Here is a 15,539-nt window from a genome sequence, read left to right on the forward strand (position 1 = left end):
TGGTATGCTATGTATAGCAAGAACATTATATAATATATTATGATTTTAAAAAACAGAGAACAGTAGTTTTAAAGTACTACTACTGATAAAACAAAAAATAAAATCTGAGAAACCCAAGCAGGGAAGGATAAAAATACAATAGGCCTAATTACTTTCAAGAATTAATTTAAAGAACATAAAACTTTGAAAACTGAAAAAGATAAGATTTTGTGAAGATTGATTAAAAAAACACATAAAAAAGCAAAAAACTCTGGTGTTCAATAGCTGCTGGAAATATTTTAGATAATGAAAAATACTTCAGTGTGTGAAAATGCATTTAACACATAAAAATCAGCTTTTTTAAAAAAAAATCATCATCAATCCAATTTTCACTCAGACTTGAGTTCATAAAACACAAGGAAAGCTATTTAGAAAAACTAAAAATATAAAAGCGGAAAATATATAAAGTATTTTGCTTACAATATGTATTTATATAAACATTTGATTTAACCTGACTTGAATAAATATCTAGAACTTCCTCAGTATTTTTGTTCTTTATTTAAAAAAGAAGAAAAAAGAAATAAATCTAAACTGCAATAAATTTTCTTTTTTCCAGTTCACCTCCCGTCCGGCAGGCGGCGCCCGTGCACCGTGACGTATTTAAGCAGAGACGGAACTTCGCTTCGGTCATTTTGCCACAGTGGGCGAGAGGAGCAGGTAACTTCGTCTTTACTGCTGAGTTTTGTGTTTGTCTCATAGATTAAAAGGTATAATTTAACATCAGTCTGTTTAGATGTGACGTTTAATCTTTCTACTAACGAGAAGACGAGATGGTGACTTTATTTGGTGGATGGAGTTGGATTGTTTGTCGCTGATTTCTGTCGCAAACTTTCGCCTCCACGTTGTGACGCATCTCGAGCTCATTTCACGATACTTTCTGGGATTAAAGATGAATTTGCTTTTAATTCATTGCGTTTTACCGATAAAGTGACATAATTATTTTGTAAAGTTATTTATTTGTATTTTTTCCGTGTTTCTTTGGCTTCAGCCTGTATAATTATATAATATCTGTAGATTTAACATGTTTAGATTATTACAATAATAGTTTAATTACTGAACATGTGTAGAAGAGTTAATTGTGTTCATTATGAATTGCCTATTGTAGTAAAATGACATGATTTATTATTGCTTAAATGTTTTTGTGGCTACATTTAACATCATTTAAATAAAATGTCATTTAGTCTGTGAGAAACCAGACTAAATGTTCCTCATTCATTTGCTCAAACGCCACATTATGGTACCTTTATTTATTACATTAATGAGGAAAATGCATCTTGATGTGTAGCTGAATAATTTGTTTATTTCTCCTCTTTTTTGCAGGGTTGATGCGTTTCTAGCGTTGAACCAGCAGCAGCAGCTCAGACCAGGTGAGTCTCCTCCAGGTGATCCTGGCTGCATTCACTTCCTGCGCTGTGATGACGATTTTCCTGCCATTCGTAGTTTCCACCAGAGGTCTTAATGACCGAAGATGGCAAAATCTTCCTTGGATGTCTGAGCGTTTACTGTTCTCACCAGTAACAGTAAAGATTTGTTCTGGTTCCTTTCTGACTGCAACTGTTTCCACAGGGTTCTGCTGGTTGGACAGAAAATGGTCCTCCCAGCCACCGTAGAGGCTCGGTTGACCTTTACCGATATATTAAGGAGAAGAAGAAAGGCGAGAATCTCCTCAGGTAGAGTATTGATGATATAAGATCCGTTTGTTTATGGTTAAATCTGAAATATGGAGAGAAATTCTGCCTATAAAAACTAAGTGAATTTATTTTAAGGATAATCACATAAAAGTTTAATCAAACCTGAGTTTTCAGGTAAATTATATATCATAATAAACTGGCTGCATTCACTTCCTGCGCTGTGATGACGATTTTCCTGCCATTCGTAGTTTCCACCAGAGGTCTTAATGACCGAAGATGGCCAAATCTTCCTTGGATGTCTGAGCGACCCTAAACCATCATTATAACCTTATTGATTATTTATTTTCCATCTAGATAAAGGAAACCTTTAAGCATGGCCTCCTGAAAACCACTGAAAATGTAAAACAATTATAATTGTAATATGGATGTCAGTTGGAACAGTATTTGTTAAAACGGGGCTCTGACCTTCTGTCAAAGGCAAGTTTTGTGCAACCATGTCAGAAAGCAATAAATGCTGGTGACTTGGTGTGATTTTAGGGGGATGATTTAAAAAATTTTTCAAAGCAGAAACTTTCCTAGATCTTGAACTGGCATGTAGGATCCCTGTTTTAAATTTGTATAAAATTAAAACCTCAAATTTGTTTGCCTAAATTATCATTAGTTGCTAGAAAATGGGTGTTTTAATGTGACAGTGCTGTTGGTTCTGAGTATTAGAATAATATTTTCAGTTGAAAGTTAATCTAAACCTTCCTTGGATTACAGTTGAAAATGAATCGTATGAATCTGTTGACAGGCTGAATGTCTTCCTGGTGATTTTCTTGCCAAACGATGAAGCTGCTGGGTTTTCTCCGCTCATCTAACTGGTACGTTTGGTTCAGTTTATGTTCAACCTGTCTGGTCGCTGTGATGACGATTTTCCTGCCATTCGTAGTTTCCACCAGAGGTCTTATATGACCGAAGATGGCCAAATCTTCCTTGGATGTCTGAGCGACCCTAAACTATAACCTTATTGATTATTTATTTTTCCATCCTTTGCTTTAAATCTTTTTGCTTCTTGTTTCAGGTAGAGGAGTTTCTGCAGGAAGGCCTTTCAGTATTGGAGGCATGCAGGTTGGTACCTGACGTCTTAATTCATTTTTTCGAGCCGTTTTGACGGGTGTGTGATGGACCAGGTCTGTTCGCTATGATGACGTATATTCCATCCGTTCGCAGTTTCCACCAGAGGTTGAAAGACCAGAGATGGTTCATTCCTTCCTTGGATGTCTGAGCGAAAACAAATTAATCTGTTTGATCATTTAAGAGATTAGTTGGTCCTGAACTAAATCAGTGTATAGCTGATCTGTTGTGTAGTGAGGTCCAGTCCAACCTTTCTGCTGGCCTCTGATGTTCCTGCTCCGGTTTGTCAGTGAGATCTGATCGGTTCAGTCTAATTCAAACAGAATTTATTGGCAGTTAATATCAAATTTTTTAGAATTATGACTCATAAAAGTCACTTTTTGTCTCAAAATACTTTTTTAAATGTATTTTTTAGTGATCCTAAACCTCGTCTGTATAAAATTGAGTTGTCCTATTGCGTTCTGGTCCAACATGTCTGACTCGGGCCGTTTCCAGCAGCTGGTCTGCTCCTGCCAGAGGATCGCAGCGCGACATGCTGCTTTTCAGACTGACTCAGTTTAAAGGAGAGCAGAGTAGAAATGAATCGTTTTCTGATATATTACTAAAAAGCAGCACAATGGAGGGCAGATTTCCACTTCTTGTTCCGTCTACAATATAAGAAAAGCACTAACCAGACGTTTCCTCTTCCAGGTGGTGAAACGTTGCAACCTGCTGGGTCGTCTCCAGTGGTTCCAGACCTCATGCAGCTGATGGTACGTTCAGGTTTATATTTACTTTATTTTGAGTCGCTGTGATGACGTATATTCCATCCATTCGCAGTTTCCTCCAGAGGTCTAAAGACCGAAGATGGTTCATACCTTCCTTGGATGTCTGAGCGACTTTACTTCTGCTTGCAACAATTTAATCAAATCTGTATTTTTCTTACGCTTTCTCTCTTCTTCCCTCAGATGGACGGATTCGGTGAGGACGACTGCTGCTGGTCCCTTTGATTGTTTTGCAATTTATTAATAAAGTCTGAAAGTTAAACTGATGAAAGTGTTTTGTTTCTGCTGTCATTCATCTGGATTTAACTTTAACATGAAACAAAGGCCTGAAAAATGTTTTGATTATTTTTTAATGGAACTAAATGACAATATTTTTTTTATATGTGAATTTTTAGATTTCAACCAACTGGGCTATTAAGGTTTTGGCTGATGGCTTGTTACACTTCTAAAGATTTATTTTCTGGATGAGTGACATTTATAGATCTGTATGCAAAATAAAAATATAACTTCTGCTAGAAATACTTTTCTTTCATGACCGGTGTGATAGTTAATCGGGTCAGACTAAGATTTGTTTTATATTCCAAGAATAAAGTAAACATGAAAATAGTCATACAGGCAGAATGAAGACTTCGTATTAACAGGCACAAGTCATAAACTTCATCAAACATTGATGCTTTTAATCATAAAAACAATATTTTCAGATGCCCTAATCTTCCGTATGGAAAGCTTTACTAGTGTAAAATCTGGTTTAAAATTTATATTCAACTTGCTTCTTTAGGAATGGTATTTTAAAAATGCGAAGTTGTGCGTATTGTCCCTCACGGCGTCGCGTACACTCGGCTCGGAGCCGCTAACGCCGCCGGCCGGCTGGTCTTCGCCAGGAGCGGACAGGGTGAGGCCATGGCGGGGGTTCAACCTCAGGTCAGTGGTTTACTGTTAAAATAGGAATATTTTATTCTGGTCTGACTGCGAACTGTTCCGTGTTTTACGTGAAGAAGCGGAAATGAGCGCGGATAACTGCTGCCAAGCTAACAGGCTAACTAGCCGTTAACTGCCGGTGTTTTGACGTGGCATTACAGAGATGTTATTACTCACGTTTCAACCACGTTATGTCATCACCTGCTGCTAAATGACGTTTCTCCGGGTTGTATCGGCTTTACCTGAGCGGCTGAGTCGTGTTGACCTACATTTAAATGTCCAGAGAGTTCAAACCTCCCAGCTGCTGCTATTTGTGTCCCATCATCTCAGGACGACCTGCTGAAGATGACCCACCGGAGAACTGGAGGTGAGTGCAGGCGGCTCCCGTCATCATGCTGAGGGACAGGCATCATCAGCCGTGACTCCAGCTTCCTCCTCCTCTCTGCAGGGTGCAGCATGAGCGGCTGCACGTCAAGCACCGGGGTCATGAGGCCATGCATGCGGAGATGGTGCTGATCCTCATCGCCACGCTGGTGGTGGCGCAGATCGTCCTGGTGCAGTGGAAGCAGAGGCATCACCGCTCCTACAACGTGAGCAAGATCTGCTTCCTCTGAGCCAGACAAATCCAGCTGCTCTCCATGAAAACGCAAACACCTGGTGGTTTTTCTGACAAACTTTTCCACGTTTCGTCTCCTCAAAACCACACGCTTCAATTTATTTTATTACCTGACATACCAGCATGAAGTAGTTAATAAATGTAAGGTGCAAGAAAATTGAAAAATTGAAATATCCTTTTTTTTTTTTTGCAACTAAAAATCAGAAAAGTGTGGCATGTCTGTATATTCAGCCCCTGAGTCAATATTTACTATTTTTATATGCTATGAGTGGAATTTAGTTTAATGTTTGCTAAATAGCTCATGTCTGCTTCCACTGCTGAGGAAAAGTATGGTGTCAGCATCATGCTGCCACTACCATGTTTCACCATGGGTATGGTGTACTCAGGGTGAGGAAGCTGCTCTGTTCATCAGGAAGAAATCTTTACAGGTTTGTTTTCCAAAATGTAAAGTTGACCCAGATGGGGCCTCTGACCTCAATGTCTGTTATTATGTAATCTGTAAACTCCTTTCAATAAAACCAAAGGTCAGAAAGGAACAACTGGTGGCTTCTTAACAAAATCCACTTTAAAAAATCTAAATTTTCCCTTTAAACAAACCCAGATTAATATAAAAACTTGGTGGTTTTAGCTAAAGTTTTGCCAGATTTGGGATTTGGAGTGAAGTTGTGATGTGCTCTGTTTCTTCCAGCTGGTGACTCTGGTCCAGATGTGGGTGGTCCCACTTTACTTCACCATCAAGCTGTACTGGTGGAGGTTCCTGTCCATGTGGGGGATGTTCTCCGTCATCACCAGCTACATCATCTTCAGAGCCACCCGCAAGCCGCTGTCCTGCAGGACCCCCAGGTAGGAGGCCGACTCGGAGAACGATTCCTAAAAACTACTAATTTTAAAATAAACGAGTCCTACAGATTTAATAATAAGAGGAGAACCTGGTCGACTACAATAGATCAGAAATAAATAAATGATGATTGTCATGGAGTTTCTGCAGTATTTTGGCTGCTGCAGCTTCCATACTTGAAAGCAAGGCTCTTGGTGCCTGGTTGAACATGAGAGTTGAACAAAAAGACAGAAACATGAACTTCAATGGAGATGTCTGGCACAGACGGAAGAAATAAAGTTTCTGCTTGGAAGTGTAATCATGGCAACAAAGTGTTATTTTTACAACCAGGAGCAGCTGATTAGCATCTTAAATGCTCACATAATACCTGAACTCTGACCCCAAATCTCAGAGGAGATGAAAAGGATGCAGGAGGAAGTTTATACCATGTCTTCCAGGTTCCTGTGTGAGGCTTTTGAAACGTAAAATTCTCAGTTTTATTTGTGAAACCTGAATAAACATGGATCTCTGTGTTGACGTGTTGAATTGTTTTTATTCGCCGTGTTTGTGTTTCCTGTCCAGGATGGTCTACAAGTGGTTCCTGTTGATCTACAAGCTGAGCTACGCTGTGGGCGTCCTGGGCTACCTGGCCATCATGTTCACCATGTTCGGCTTCAACGTCTTCTTCAGGTCAGTCAGCTCAGTCACAACCAAGCAAAAACACAAGTCATGTGGATTCTCAACAGGTGTGAGTTGTTTTAATTAGTTTTTAAGTGTAAATGACTGATGAAAATAAACATGTCACCTTATATTTTCTACAGACAGAATAATAATGGTTTATTAATGTAATAGTTTTCAAAAGTTAAATTGACATGATTCTTTGATTTGCAACACATTGATTTTACCATTTTATTCACTGTTATTTTGAGTTTTGTCTCACTAAATATCATTCAAAGATGAAAAAAGGCCAACCTGTGGTCTTCTACTGGTTTTAAAATGTCAAGCAAAGCACTAAAGATTATAGTTTTTGTTCAGTTGTTTCAAACAAAATAAGATTTGTTGTGCTCATAAACCGTACCATAAAGAATCTGCATTCAGTGTTGCACTTTTAGCCTTTATTTAAGAAGTTTCTCACTTTGAATTAGAGGTGATCAAAGTTTGTCCTGATGTAGAAAATCTCTGTAGCAACATTACAAGCTCTGAACACCAGAAGCAAATGTCTCCCAGCTTTCCCTTTACTTTTGATGCATGTAGATAAAAATATCTTTCAACCATTCAACCAGTATAAGGTTAATGTTTTACAGTAATGTTCTAAAACTACATAAAAATCTTGAAATTTGAGTGAATTGAAAGCAAAGAAACTTACTTTGTCTATTTTTTTATTTTGCAAATGCATCAGCTGCAGTTTGAGGTACAATAAAAAGAAAAACTGATTATAATTCAATAAAGTGCAGTAATTTTTACCTTTATTTTAAAACATTTCGTCTTTCTCCTGTTTGTTTGCCTGTGCAGGATCAAGGCGGAGGACTCCATGGACGTGGGTGTCATCATGCTGTTTTACGGTCTCTACTACGGTGTCATGGGCCGCGACTTTGCAGAGATCTGCTCTGACTACATGGCTTCTACGATCGGGGTAAAGGAAGCCGCTCTGCCTTCAGCAGAGACCATTTCACTGCAACCCAACATGGTTTTAATGCACAAAACCGTCCAGTCTGAGTAAATATTTACTCTAAGTGCAAAAAATTCTGCAGAAAATAACAAAAAATTACCTCAAGCTTGCAGAATCAGCACATTTTATATATCTATAAATGTTTAGAGAAAAATGTAGTAGCCCCATATCATGTTCTGGTTATTACTTTGATGGTCTTATTTGTAGAATACTGAAACACCCATCTGTGTGCCTTCAGTACTACAACAAGGGCGGCATGCCCAGCAGGAGCCTGAGTGGAGACATCTGTGCCGTGTGCGGTCAGAGGATCCTGGTGGAGGTGGAGGAGGAGGGATTTATAGAGGACACCTTCCAGCTCTCCTGTGGTCACATGTATCCTGCTCTCGTTTCTTCCTGCTTCAGGCTTTTCTCTTAGCAGGAACGTGACTCCAGGTCAGGAAAACGCTCCTTTTCTCCATGTGGAGCCTGTCAGCCTTAACTCAGACTCTGCCAGATTCCATGAGTTTTGCATCCGGGGCTGGTGCATTGTGGGTAAGAAGCAGACGTGTCCGTACTGCAACGAGAAGGTGGACCTGAAGAGGATGATGAACAACCCGTATCCTTGAAAGTTGTGCTCCACAAGTTTCCTTCAACAATATTTTATTTTTTTAAAAGTCACATAAAGTAAGAATAATAAATACAAACATATGTTTGTCACTTGCATTAGGAGCTACACAAAAGTTTACACCATATTGAGTTTAAAAGCTTGATATCCTGAAGATAAATCATTTTCGGTCTGTTCTTACTTCAATAAAAACTGAGGAATCGTGAAATAATTGATTTTTAATCCTGATGTAGTGGAGCCGCGGTATTCTGTGCTGTTCTCCTTAATTCCTCCTGCTTCCAGCTGGGAGAAAACCCACGTTTTGTACGGCCAGTTGCTCGACTGGCTGCGGTACTTAGTCGCCTGGCAACCCATCATCATCGGCATCGTTCATGGGATAAACTTCTCTCTGGGCCTGGAGTAGAGCCCTGAGGAACACCGCTACAGGATTATCTGCAGTCAGCGCCAAAAAGGACTGCTTCAGGCCGCTGTTCTGAACTCTTGCTGAATTTCCTGCTGGATTAATTCTTCTGGGCTGAAACGTTGCTGCAAAATCAAGTTTCCTTTGCTCGCACAAAGGAAACTCCAGGCACAGATCCAGTATTCTTAAACTGCTTCTTGAAACAGGTTTTGTTTAAATTAAACATTAATTCATCTTGTATTATCTCGGTTTAATTGGGTTTTATTTGCACTCTTTGCTGCTGGATTGTTTGACTCCAGTTATGAGTTTCTGCTTTATTTATCTAAAGCTCTCTGCACAGTGTTTACATCAGGACTTCTCTGTCCAAACGGTTCTGGTTACTCCTAAAAGCTTTTTATGTTTTCAGGTCTGCTTGTTTTAAATGTTTCATTTGGAGCTCATGTTTTATTTAACTATTGTCCATTTAAGTTAATTTCACAGGTAAATTATTGGTTTATTGTCCTAAACCATCAACACAGAGAATGAGTACTTCTCTGAAAATGCAGAAGTTTGATTTTGAAGTGTCAAAAATGTCCGTGTTGTCAAATGAAATATTTATTTGCCAAAACATCTGAATTTGTATTTAATAAATAATTCTGAAATATTTTCAAAGTGTATGTCATATGAAATGCATGTAGTTTAGTCCAACAATCTTATGACTCTTATCAAAAACACAGCGCCCCCTTGGGACATGGGGATTTTCTTTTCTTTTGCATCCCCTGGCAGTACTGTACAGTCAGTTATGCGGCATAATTCAATACTTTCTTATGGTGGCCGCAGTACTTTCTGCTTTAATAAGGTTATGTGAGGTTTTTTCATCATCTTAATGTCTCTTTGTGAAATATCTGAAGTTTGAGATTTTCCTTTCTGGATAGGCACAAAAAACTTATGATATAAACAGAAACGTTCCGTAAGTAGGAATAAATAAAAATACATTCTAATTTATTATCAGAAATAATCAGTCATTCGTAGTTTAAAGAGCTGCTTTCATGTGAAACTCCATCTTAACCTTAACAGACATAAGCATGCAGTAAATAAATCGATTTTTGATCAGTTTTGCACCAAGACCCTACAAAAAAAGCGAAAACTACTCTTGCGAGGTTTTGTGGACTGAAATGAAACCATTCCAGGTTGAGTTCAAACAAAATCAGAAACAGGAAATTTACAACAACTTGGATTCGCACCTCTAGTTTGACGGTACGAGAAAATTAACTTTGCTGAACATACACGAAACTAGCAAACGTAAAAAACAACATGTAAACCGATTATATAAAATTTGATTTAAAATGGATGTTTGTTCTTTTTAGTATCAGAATTCCCAGTCGTAGTTGAATGCACCATGCAAAACGTAGTCGTCGATGATTGGCTCTGGACACATGGCGCCATTTTCTAAATCCCCTCTCAGTAGCTGACATTGGATCAGTGGCAGGTGAGAGGGTAGAGAGAGGATCCACGGCAGGACTGAACACCCACTGGTGGGTTAATGTCTGCCGGTTAACAACCATAAATCCTCTCGGACCTCTCTTCCACTGCTGTCGGTATCATTCCTTCCGTTGTTTACGCCATTTTTCTCACTTTTTACTGTACATTTAAAGTCAACAACAGTTTCCAGGCAGAAAAGCTTCGTAAGTAATGTTCAAATATTTAACAACATGGGACAAAAAAACAAGTTATGTTAAATTTAAAACGGGAAAATGATGTAATTTCTAAATGTATAATTTCTGTTGATGTAATGAATTGTTATACACTCAGTGGTGTGAAGTTATGACAACCAGACAGCATGAAGTTGGCTTCTGACCTGCAGCTTCCCTTGGAGCTGCAGCAGCAGCAGCTAATGTTTCTGCACAACATTAACTAACATTAATATTAGGATTTTTAGTTCAAACCCCCCTGCAAAATGCAAACTTTACATGCATGAGTCATTCACTCTAATAGGGGGGAAATTAAAATCAGTTTCAGTGTTTTTTATGGCAGGTTGGACTCCTTACTAAGTTACAGCGGCGCCCTTGTTGGGGCTTGACAGCTAATGAGGAATTAATCTCCCGCTCTTACTGGGAGCTTAAACCCTCCCAGTATGACTCCTGATGTGAGTCATGGGAGCTGTGAGTCACATCAGGGCTTTTTTTCCCACTTGTTTTTTTTTTTTTTCAATTAATACAGTTTTAAAAAGACACTTTAATTTTATTTGGACATTTGAAAGAATAAGTTTTCCCTTTTTGTATTTTCCTAATGGAGCCGCTGACTTAATTTGGATTAAACAAAAGTGCAAATAGTTAATATTCATTCTCATTGTGTGACTAGTTGTTCAGGTTGTTTTAAAATTCTGTCTTTGTCGTTTTCACAGCTCATCAAAATGGCTCCCAAAAAACGAAAGACTTCAGAAAAAATGCCAGACATCAGAAGCTACTTTGGGAAGGAAAATGTCAGTAAGACGCTGGTTTAACAAAGCAATTTTTTTATTTATTCGGTGCCTAATATTTATGACCTTGACTTTGGGAGTTGTACGTTGAAAAGGATTGCTGTTGTTACACATTTGCCTTCTTTTAACAGGATGTTCTGGCAGTTCCTTCAAAACACCAACAAAAAGTGGTGGAAAGTCCCAGGTGAGCTGCAAGTTCATAAACAATCAGTATAATATGCCTCCTTCTAACTTAGTAAACTGAACTTGGCTGAATTGTATTATTAGAAAGTATGTAGACAAATTTCAATCTGTCTGTAATTTGCTTCTTTTCTCTTGTCTCAGAAACTGGTCTGAGATATTTGTTGAGAATATAAACAAAGTGAATTGAGCTAAATTGTGATAATATCTATAAATCTCCCTCCACACTTCAAAGTCTTTTAGTTCCTTCCTTTGTTGTTGCAATGGGGCAATCGTGACCAAATCATAAATTAAAAACTGCAGTGGTTGATCTGTATTTCTGCAGCAGGAGTTCAGTCCCAGTGATCTTAATATGGCGGTTCCTCAAAGTGTCCACTATGAACATCCTGTGTCATGTCCGCTTATTGTCTTAAGGACAAAAGGACCGTTAAGCTTTGCCTGCTTACGGCCAACACCTGCTGCAAACAGCATTTCTACACACATCCTGTATGTAGAAATGCAAGCACATATTTACAAAAGTTAACTCCTTCTTGGCAATCTTTATGAAGATGTTTTTAATACTGTTGCATAATCTGACAGTGATTATTGAAAACATTATAAATATGTTGCTGTACCCAGTTGTTGTTGCCTTTAAAACTTTGTAAAACTCGGTTTGCCAAAAGCACAGCGTTTCCAGGTTGTGCTTCTCATCTGGTTGTTGACCATGTGACTCCTATGATGTGGATAAAACATTTCTATTGCAGTTAAATGTACCACCAAATTTGGTGAAATTTGATGCAGCTGAAAAAAAAAACACCTCAATCTTGTTTTCAAAATGTCAAATTGCGCAATGGAAACGACTATTCATCTGTTTTTCCCTTGTCTTTTTATTTGAGTCAGTGACAGATGGACATCTACAAAATAAACTGATCAATTGTAAAAACTGAAGCAGAAATAAAAATGCTGAATAAGACTGATTTAGGGAGATTGAAATAATTCCAATTCCCTTTGCTTTACTTTTTTTCCTAGACTCTGACACAAACACCAATGAGAGTGAAGAAGGAGAATGGAAGTGATTCTCTGGTTAGTTTCTATCATCTGCAAAAACAGTCAATTGTTAAACCTAATTTCTGTAATCAGAGTTAAATTTCCCCACTGATTTCTTGCAGGCAACACATTCCCATCGTTTCATAGTAAAACTCACTCCAACAGAACTTAAAGAGTACACCATCAGCTGCGATCAACCGCGTACAATCCTGGAATCAATTAGATCCGGTCTTGGCACAACTGAGAAGATAATGAAGTATGCAGATGAGAGCGTCATCATTCAGTTGGGTAAACAGGACAAGGAATGTGGTTCCGACACATTTCCCTTGTTCTTGTATTGTGAGGGGAGACAGTGATTTTACATCACTATATATCAGAAAAGATTGAGAAAGTTCAGGAGCAGCATGACAAAACCATACATCCAAAAGACAATTATTCTGTCTTCTACATTGATACCGTTGGGGGTCTGAAAACCAAAACAAAGGAGTTTTTCAGAAACACAATCATTAAACAGTTCAAGTTTCTCTGTGTTTATGGGGAAAAGGGGATGACGGTTGAAGAGGCTCTGAAGCAAGATGGCCGATTCCTTGACAATCTTGGAGAATTCAAGTTGTCTGATAACAAGAAACCCAACCGCCTCACTGTGCACACACAGAAGGTTGATGGCCTCCACCGTAAGAAGTTCAAGATACGTCTTCCACTGAATAAACGGGAAAGTGTTGGAAACCCAACAATCTCCATCCTAAATGTTGCTCGTGTCAGTGGGAGAAGTGTTAAAAAAGCAATGGAAGAGCCAGTTAACAGCGGCTGCTCCACTGAAGAGATTTATGAACTTCTGCGTCAGCAGTTTCCAGAGCTGAAAGAATGGATGGAGAGCAGATTCCCTGGTGATTCTTATGAGAAAGCTCTGAACCTCGGGACTGAGAAGTTTGGAAAGATTCAACAGTCTTTCAGTGAAGTTCATAGACTTGAGAAGTTGATCAGAATGGGCAAATCTGTCTGTAAAGTCATTGTTACTAATGCTTCACAGGGAACAGGCTTTGTGCTGTTTGACAAGTTTATCCTGACCAGTGCACACCTGTTTAAAGACTGTGTCCAAGGAAAGAAACTGCTGGATCACGTAGAAGTCTATGCTCTGTTTAACTATGACGAACCTGAGCCAGAGACAAATTACTTTCACTTCTCTGCTGAGAAAACATTTGTTGACATTGACTTTGAGCTGGATTTTGCTGTCCTTCAGCTGAAACCAGATGGCACAAAACCCAACTCCAAATCCAAACCAGACAATGTAAAAGTACCACCAGGGCTGCTGAACAGATTTGGTCCACTTCCTGGAAGTGGAGAGGCCTGTCTTATTGGACACCCTGCAGGAAGTGTGAAGAAAATAGATCCTACATGCATCATTGAGCCAGAAAAGAGAAAAGAGGCTGTCATGGATCATTTGGCTAAATACAAAGACCAAAGGGTCATTGTCAAAAAAGTAAATGAACTGAAGGACCAAGGCATTGATGATATAATGATGGGTGGAGAAAAAGCAGAAAAGGTGGCTGCTTACAACACTTTCATGTATCATGGAGCTTCTGGCTCTCCAGTGTTTGATGCTCATGGCCAGATTTTTGGGATTCACACTGGAGGATATGGTCTTGGCGACCATGTTATTGAGTACGCCCATCTTCTGCTCAGTATTTTGAGAAGTTTGTGATTAATCTGAAGGAAAGTGGAAATGATCAGATGTTGGAGAAGGTTAAGGAGGCAGTGACTGAGAAGGACTACCTTAAGAAGATCCTCCAGGTTGAGCCAATGGTGGTAGATTAGGCCAAATACACTTAAACATTTCTGACCTACATCTTTAACTTTCTCAAGATTCAAAAATTTAATCAGACTAACATGTCAGTTCATGTTTGCTAGACCTGCTAAATTCCTACATTCACAGAAGATGGTGATGAGACAACCAGTCCATTTCAGAGACAAAAAACAACCATTTACACATCACCATCTTGGACATGCAGATGTGACTCTTATCCAAAGCTGCATTATCAGAAAGATGAAAGTGTGTGGACAGACCATCCAACTCCAGACCATCCAACTCCAGACCATCCAACTCCAGACCATCCAACTCCACACCATCCAACTCCAGACCATCCAACTCTACACCATCCAACTCTACACCATCCAACTCTACACCATCCAACTCCAGACCATCCAACTCCAGACCATCCAACTCCAGACCATCCAACTCTACACCATCCAACTCTACACCATCCAACTCTACACCATCCAACTCTACACCATCCAACTCCAGACCATCCAACTCTACACCATCCAACTCTACACCATCCAACTCTACACCATCCAACTCCAGACCATCCAACTCCAAACCATCCAACTCTACACCATCCAACTCTACACCATCCAACTCCAGACCATCCAACTCTACACCATCCAACTCCACACCATCCAACTCCACACCATCCAACTCCAGACCATCCAACTCTACACCATCCAACTCTACACCATCCAACTCTACACCATCCAACTCCAGACCATCCAACTCTACACCATCCAACTCTACACCATCCAACTCCAGACCATCCAACTCCAGACCATCCAACTCTACACCATCCAACTCTACACCATCCAACTCTACACCATCCAACTCCAGACCATCCAACTCCAGACCATCCAACTCCAGACCATCCAACTCTACACCATCCAACTCTACACCATCCAACTCTACACCATCCAACTCTACACCATCCAACTCCAGACCATCCAACTCCACACCATCCAACTCCACACCATCCAACTCTACACCATCCAACTCTACACCATCCAACTCTACACCATCCAACTCCAGACCATCCAACTCCAAACCATCCAACTCCACACCATCCAACTCTACACCATCCAACTCCACACCATCCAACTCCACACCATCCAACTCCAGACCATCCAACTCTACACCATCCAACTCTACACCATCCAACTCCAGACCATCCAACTCTACACCATCCAACTCTACACCATCCAACTCCAGACCATCCAACTCCAGACCATCCAACTCTACACCATCCAACTCTACACCATCCAACTCCAGACCATCCAACTCTACACCATCCAACTCTACACCATCCAACTCTACACCATCCAACTCCAGACCATCCAACTCCAAACCATCCAACTCTACACCATCCAACTCTACACCATCCAACTCCAGACCATCCAACTCTACACCATCCAACTCCACACCATCCAACTCCACACCATCCAACTCCAGACCATCCAACTCTACACCATCCAA

General features: G+C 39.7%; 2 protein-coding genes, 1 long non-coding RNA gene and 4 other non-coding genes across 7 annotated transcripts; all 7 read left to right on the top strand.

The window, feature by feature from the left end:
* Positions 1-650: 650 nt before the first annotated feature.
* On the top strand, positions 651-3,812 carry LOC129376603 (uncharacterized). Its single transcript, XR_008607787.1, has 7 exons — positions 651-696; positions 1,360-1,406; positions 1,606-1,709; positions 2,464-2,533; positions 2,734-2,780; positions 3,477-3,538; positions 3,734-3,812. It is a non-coding gene; the product is annotated as an uncharacterized LOC129376603 (long non-coding RNA).
* LOC129376781 (small nucleolar RNA SNORD14) lies at positions 1,447-1,538 on the top strand. Its single transcript, XR_008607819.1, has one exon. It is a non-coding gene; the product is annotated as a small nucleolar RNA SNORD14 (small nucleolar RNA).
* Positions 2,569-2,661, top strand: LOC129376780 (small nucleolar RNA SNORD14). Its single transcript, XR_008607818.1, has one exon. It is a non-coding gene; the product is annotated as a small nucleolar RNA SNORD14 (small nucleolar RNA).
* Positions 2,849-2,941, top strand: LOC129376779 (small nucleolar RNA SNORD14). The gene has a single exon (XR_008607817.1). It is a non-coding gene; the product is annotated as a small nucleolar RNA SNORD14 (small nucleolar RNA).
* Positions 3,572-3,664, top strand: LOC129376778 (small nucleolar RNA SNORD14). Its single transcript, XR_008607816.1, has one exon. It is a non-coding gene; the product is annotated as a small nucleolar RNA SNORD14 (small nucleolar RNA).
* Positions 3,813-4,380: 568 nt separating the features above from the next.
* On the top strand, positions 4,381-9,217 carry LOC129376596 (RING finger protein 175-like). Its single transcript, XM_055056192.1, is given in 10 exon segments — positions 4,381-4,471; positions 4,799-4,820; positions 4,823-4,835; positions 4,917-5,058; positions 5,773-5,927; positions 6,484-6,591; positions 7,414-7,534; positions 7,809-7,942; positions 8,064-8,165; positions 8,457-9,217. Coding segments are annotated over 10 exon segments (939 nt in total). The 5' UTR covers positions 4,381-4,450; the 3' UTR covers positions 8,578-9,217.
* A 3,004-nt stretch (positions 9,218-12,221) lies between these two features.
* LOC129376634 (serine protease FAM111A-like) lies at positions 12,222-14,446 on the top strand. Its single transcript, XM_055056224.1, is given in 5 exon segments — positions 12,222-12,274; positions 12,361-12,539; positions 12,541-12,589; positions 12,591-13,920; positions 13,923-14,446. Coding segments are annotated over 5 exon segments (1,725 nt in total). The 5' UTR covers positions 12,222-12,238; the 3' UTR covers positions 14,054-14,446.
* The last annotated feature ends 1,093 nt before the right edge of the window (positions 14,447-15,539 follow it).

This window comes from Poeciliopsis prolifica, unplaced genomic scaffold (genome assembly GCF_027474105.1).
Source record: "Poeciliopsis prolifica strain line A6 unplaced genomic scaffold, Auburn_PproV2 SCAFFOLD044, whole genome shotgun sequence".
NCBI classification, from domain to species: Eukaryota; Metazoa; Chordata; class Actinopteri; order Cyprinodontiformes; family Poeciliidae; genus Poeciliopsis; species Poeciliopsis prolifica.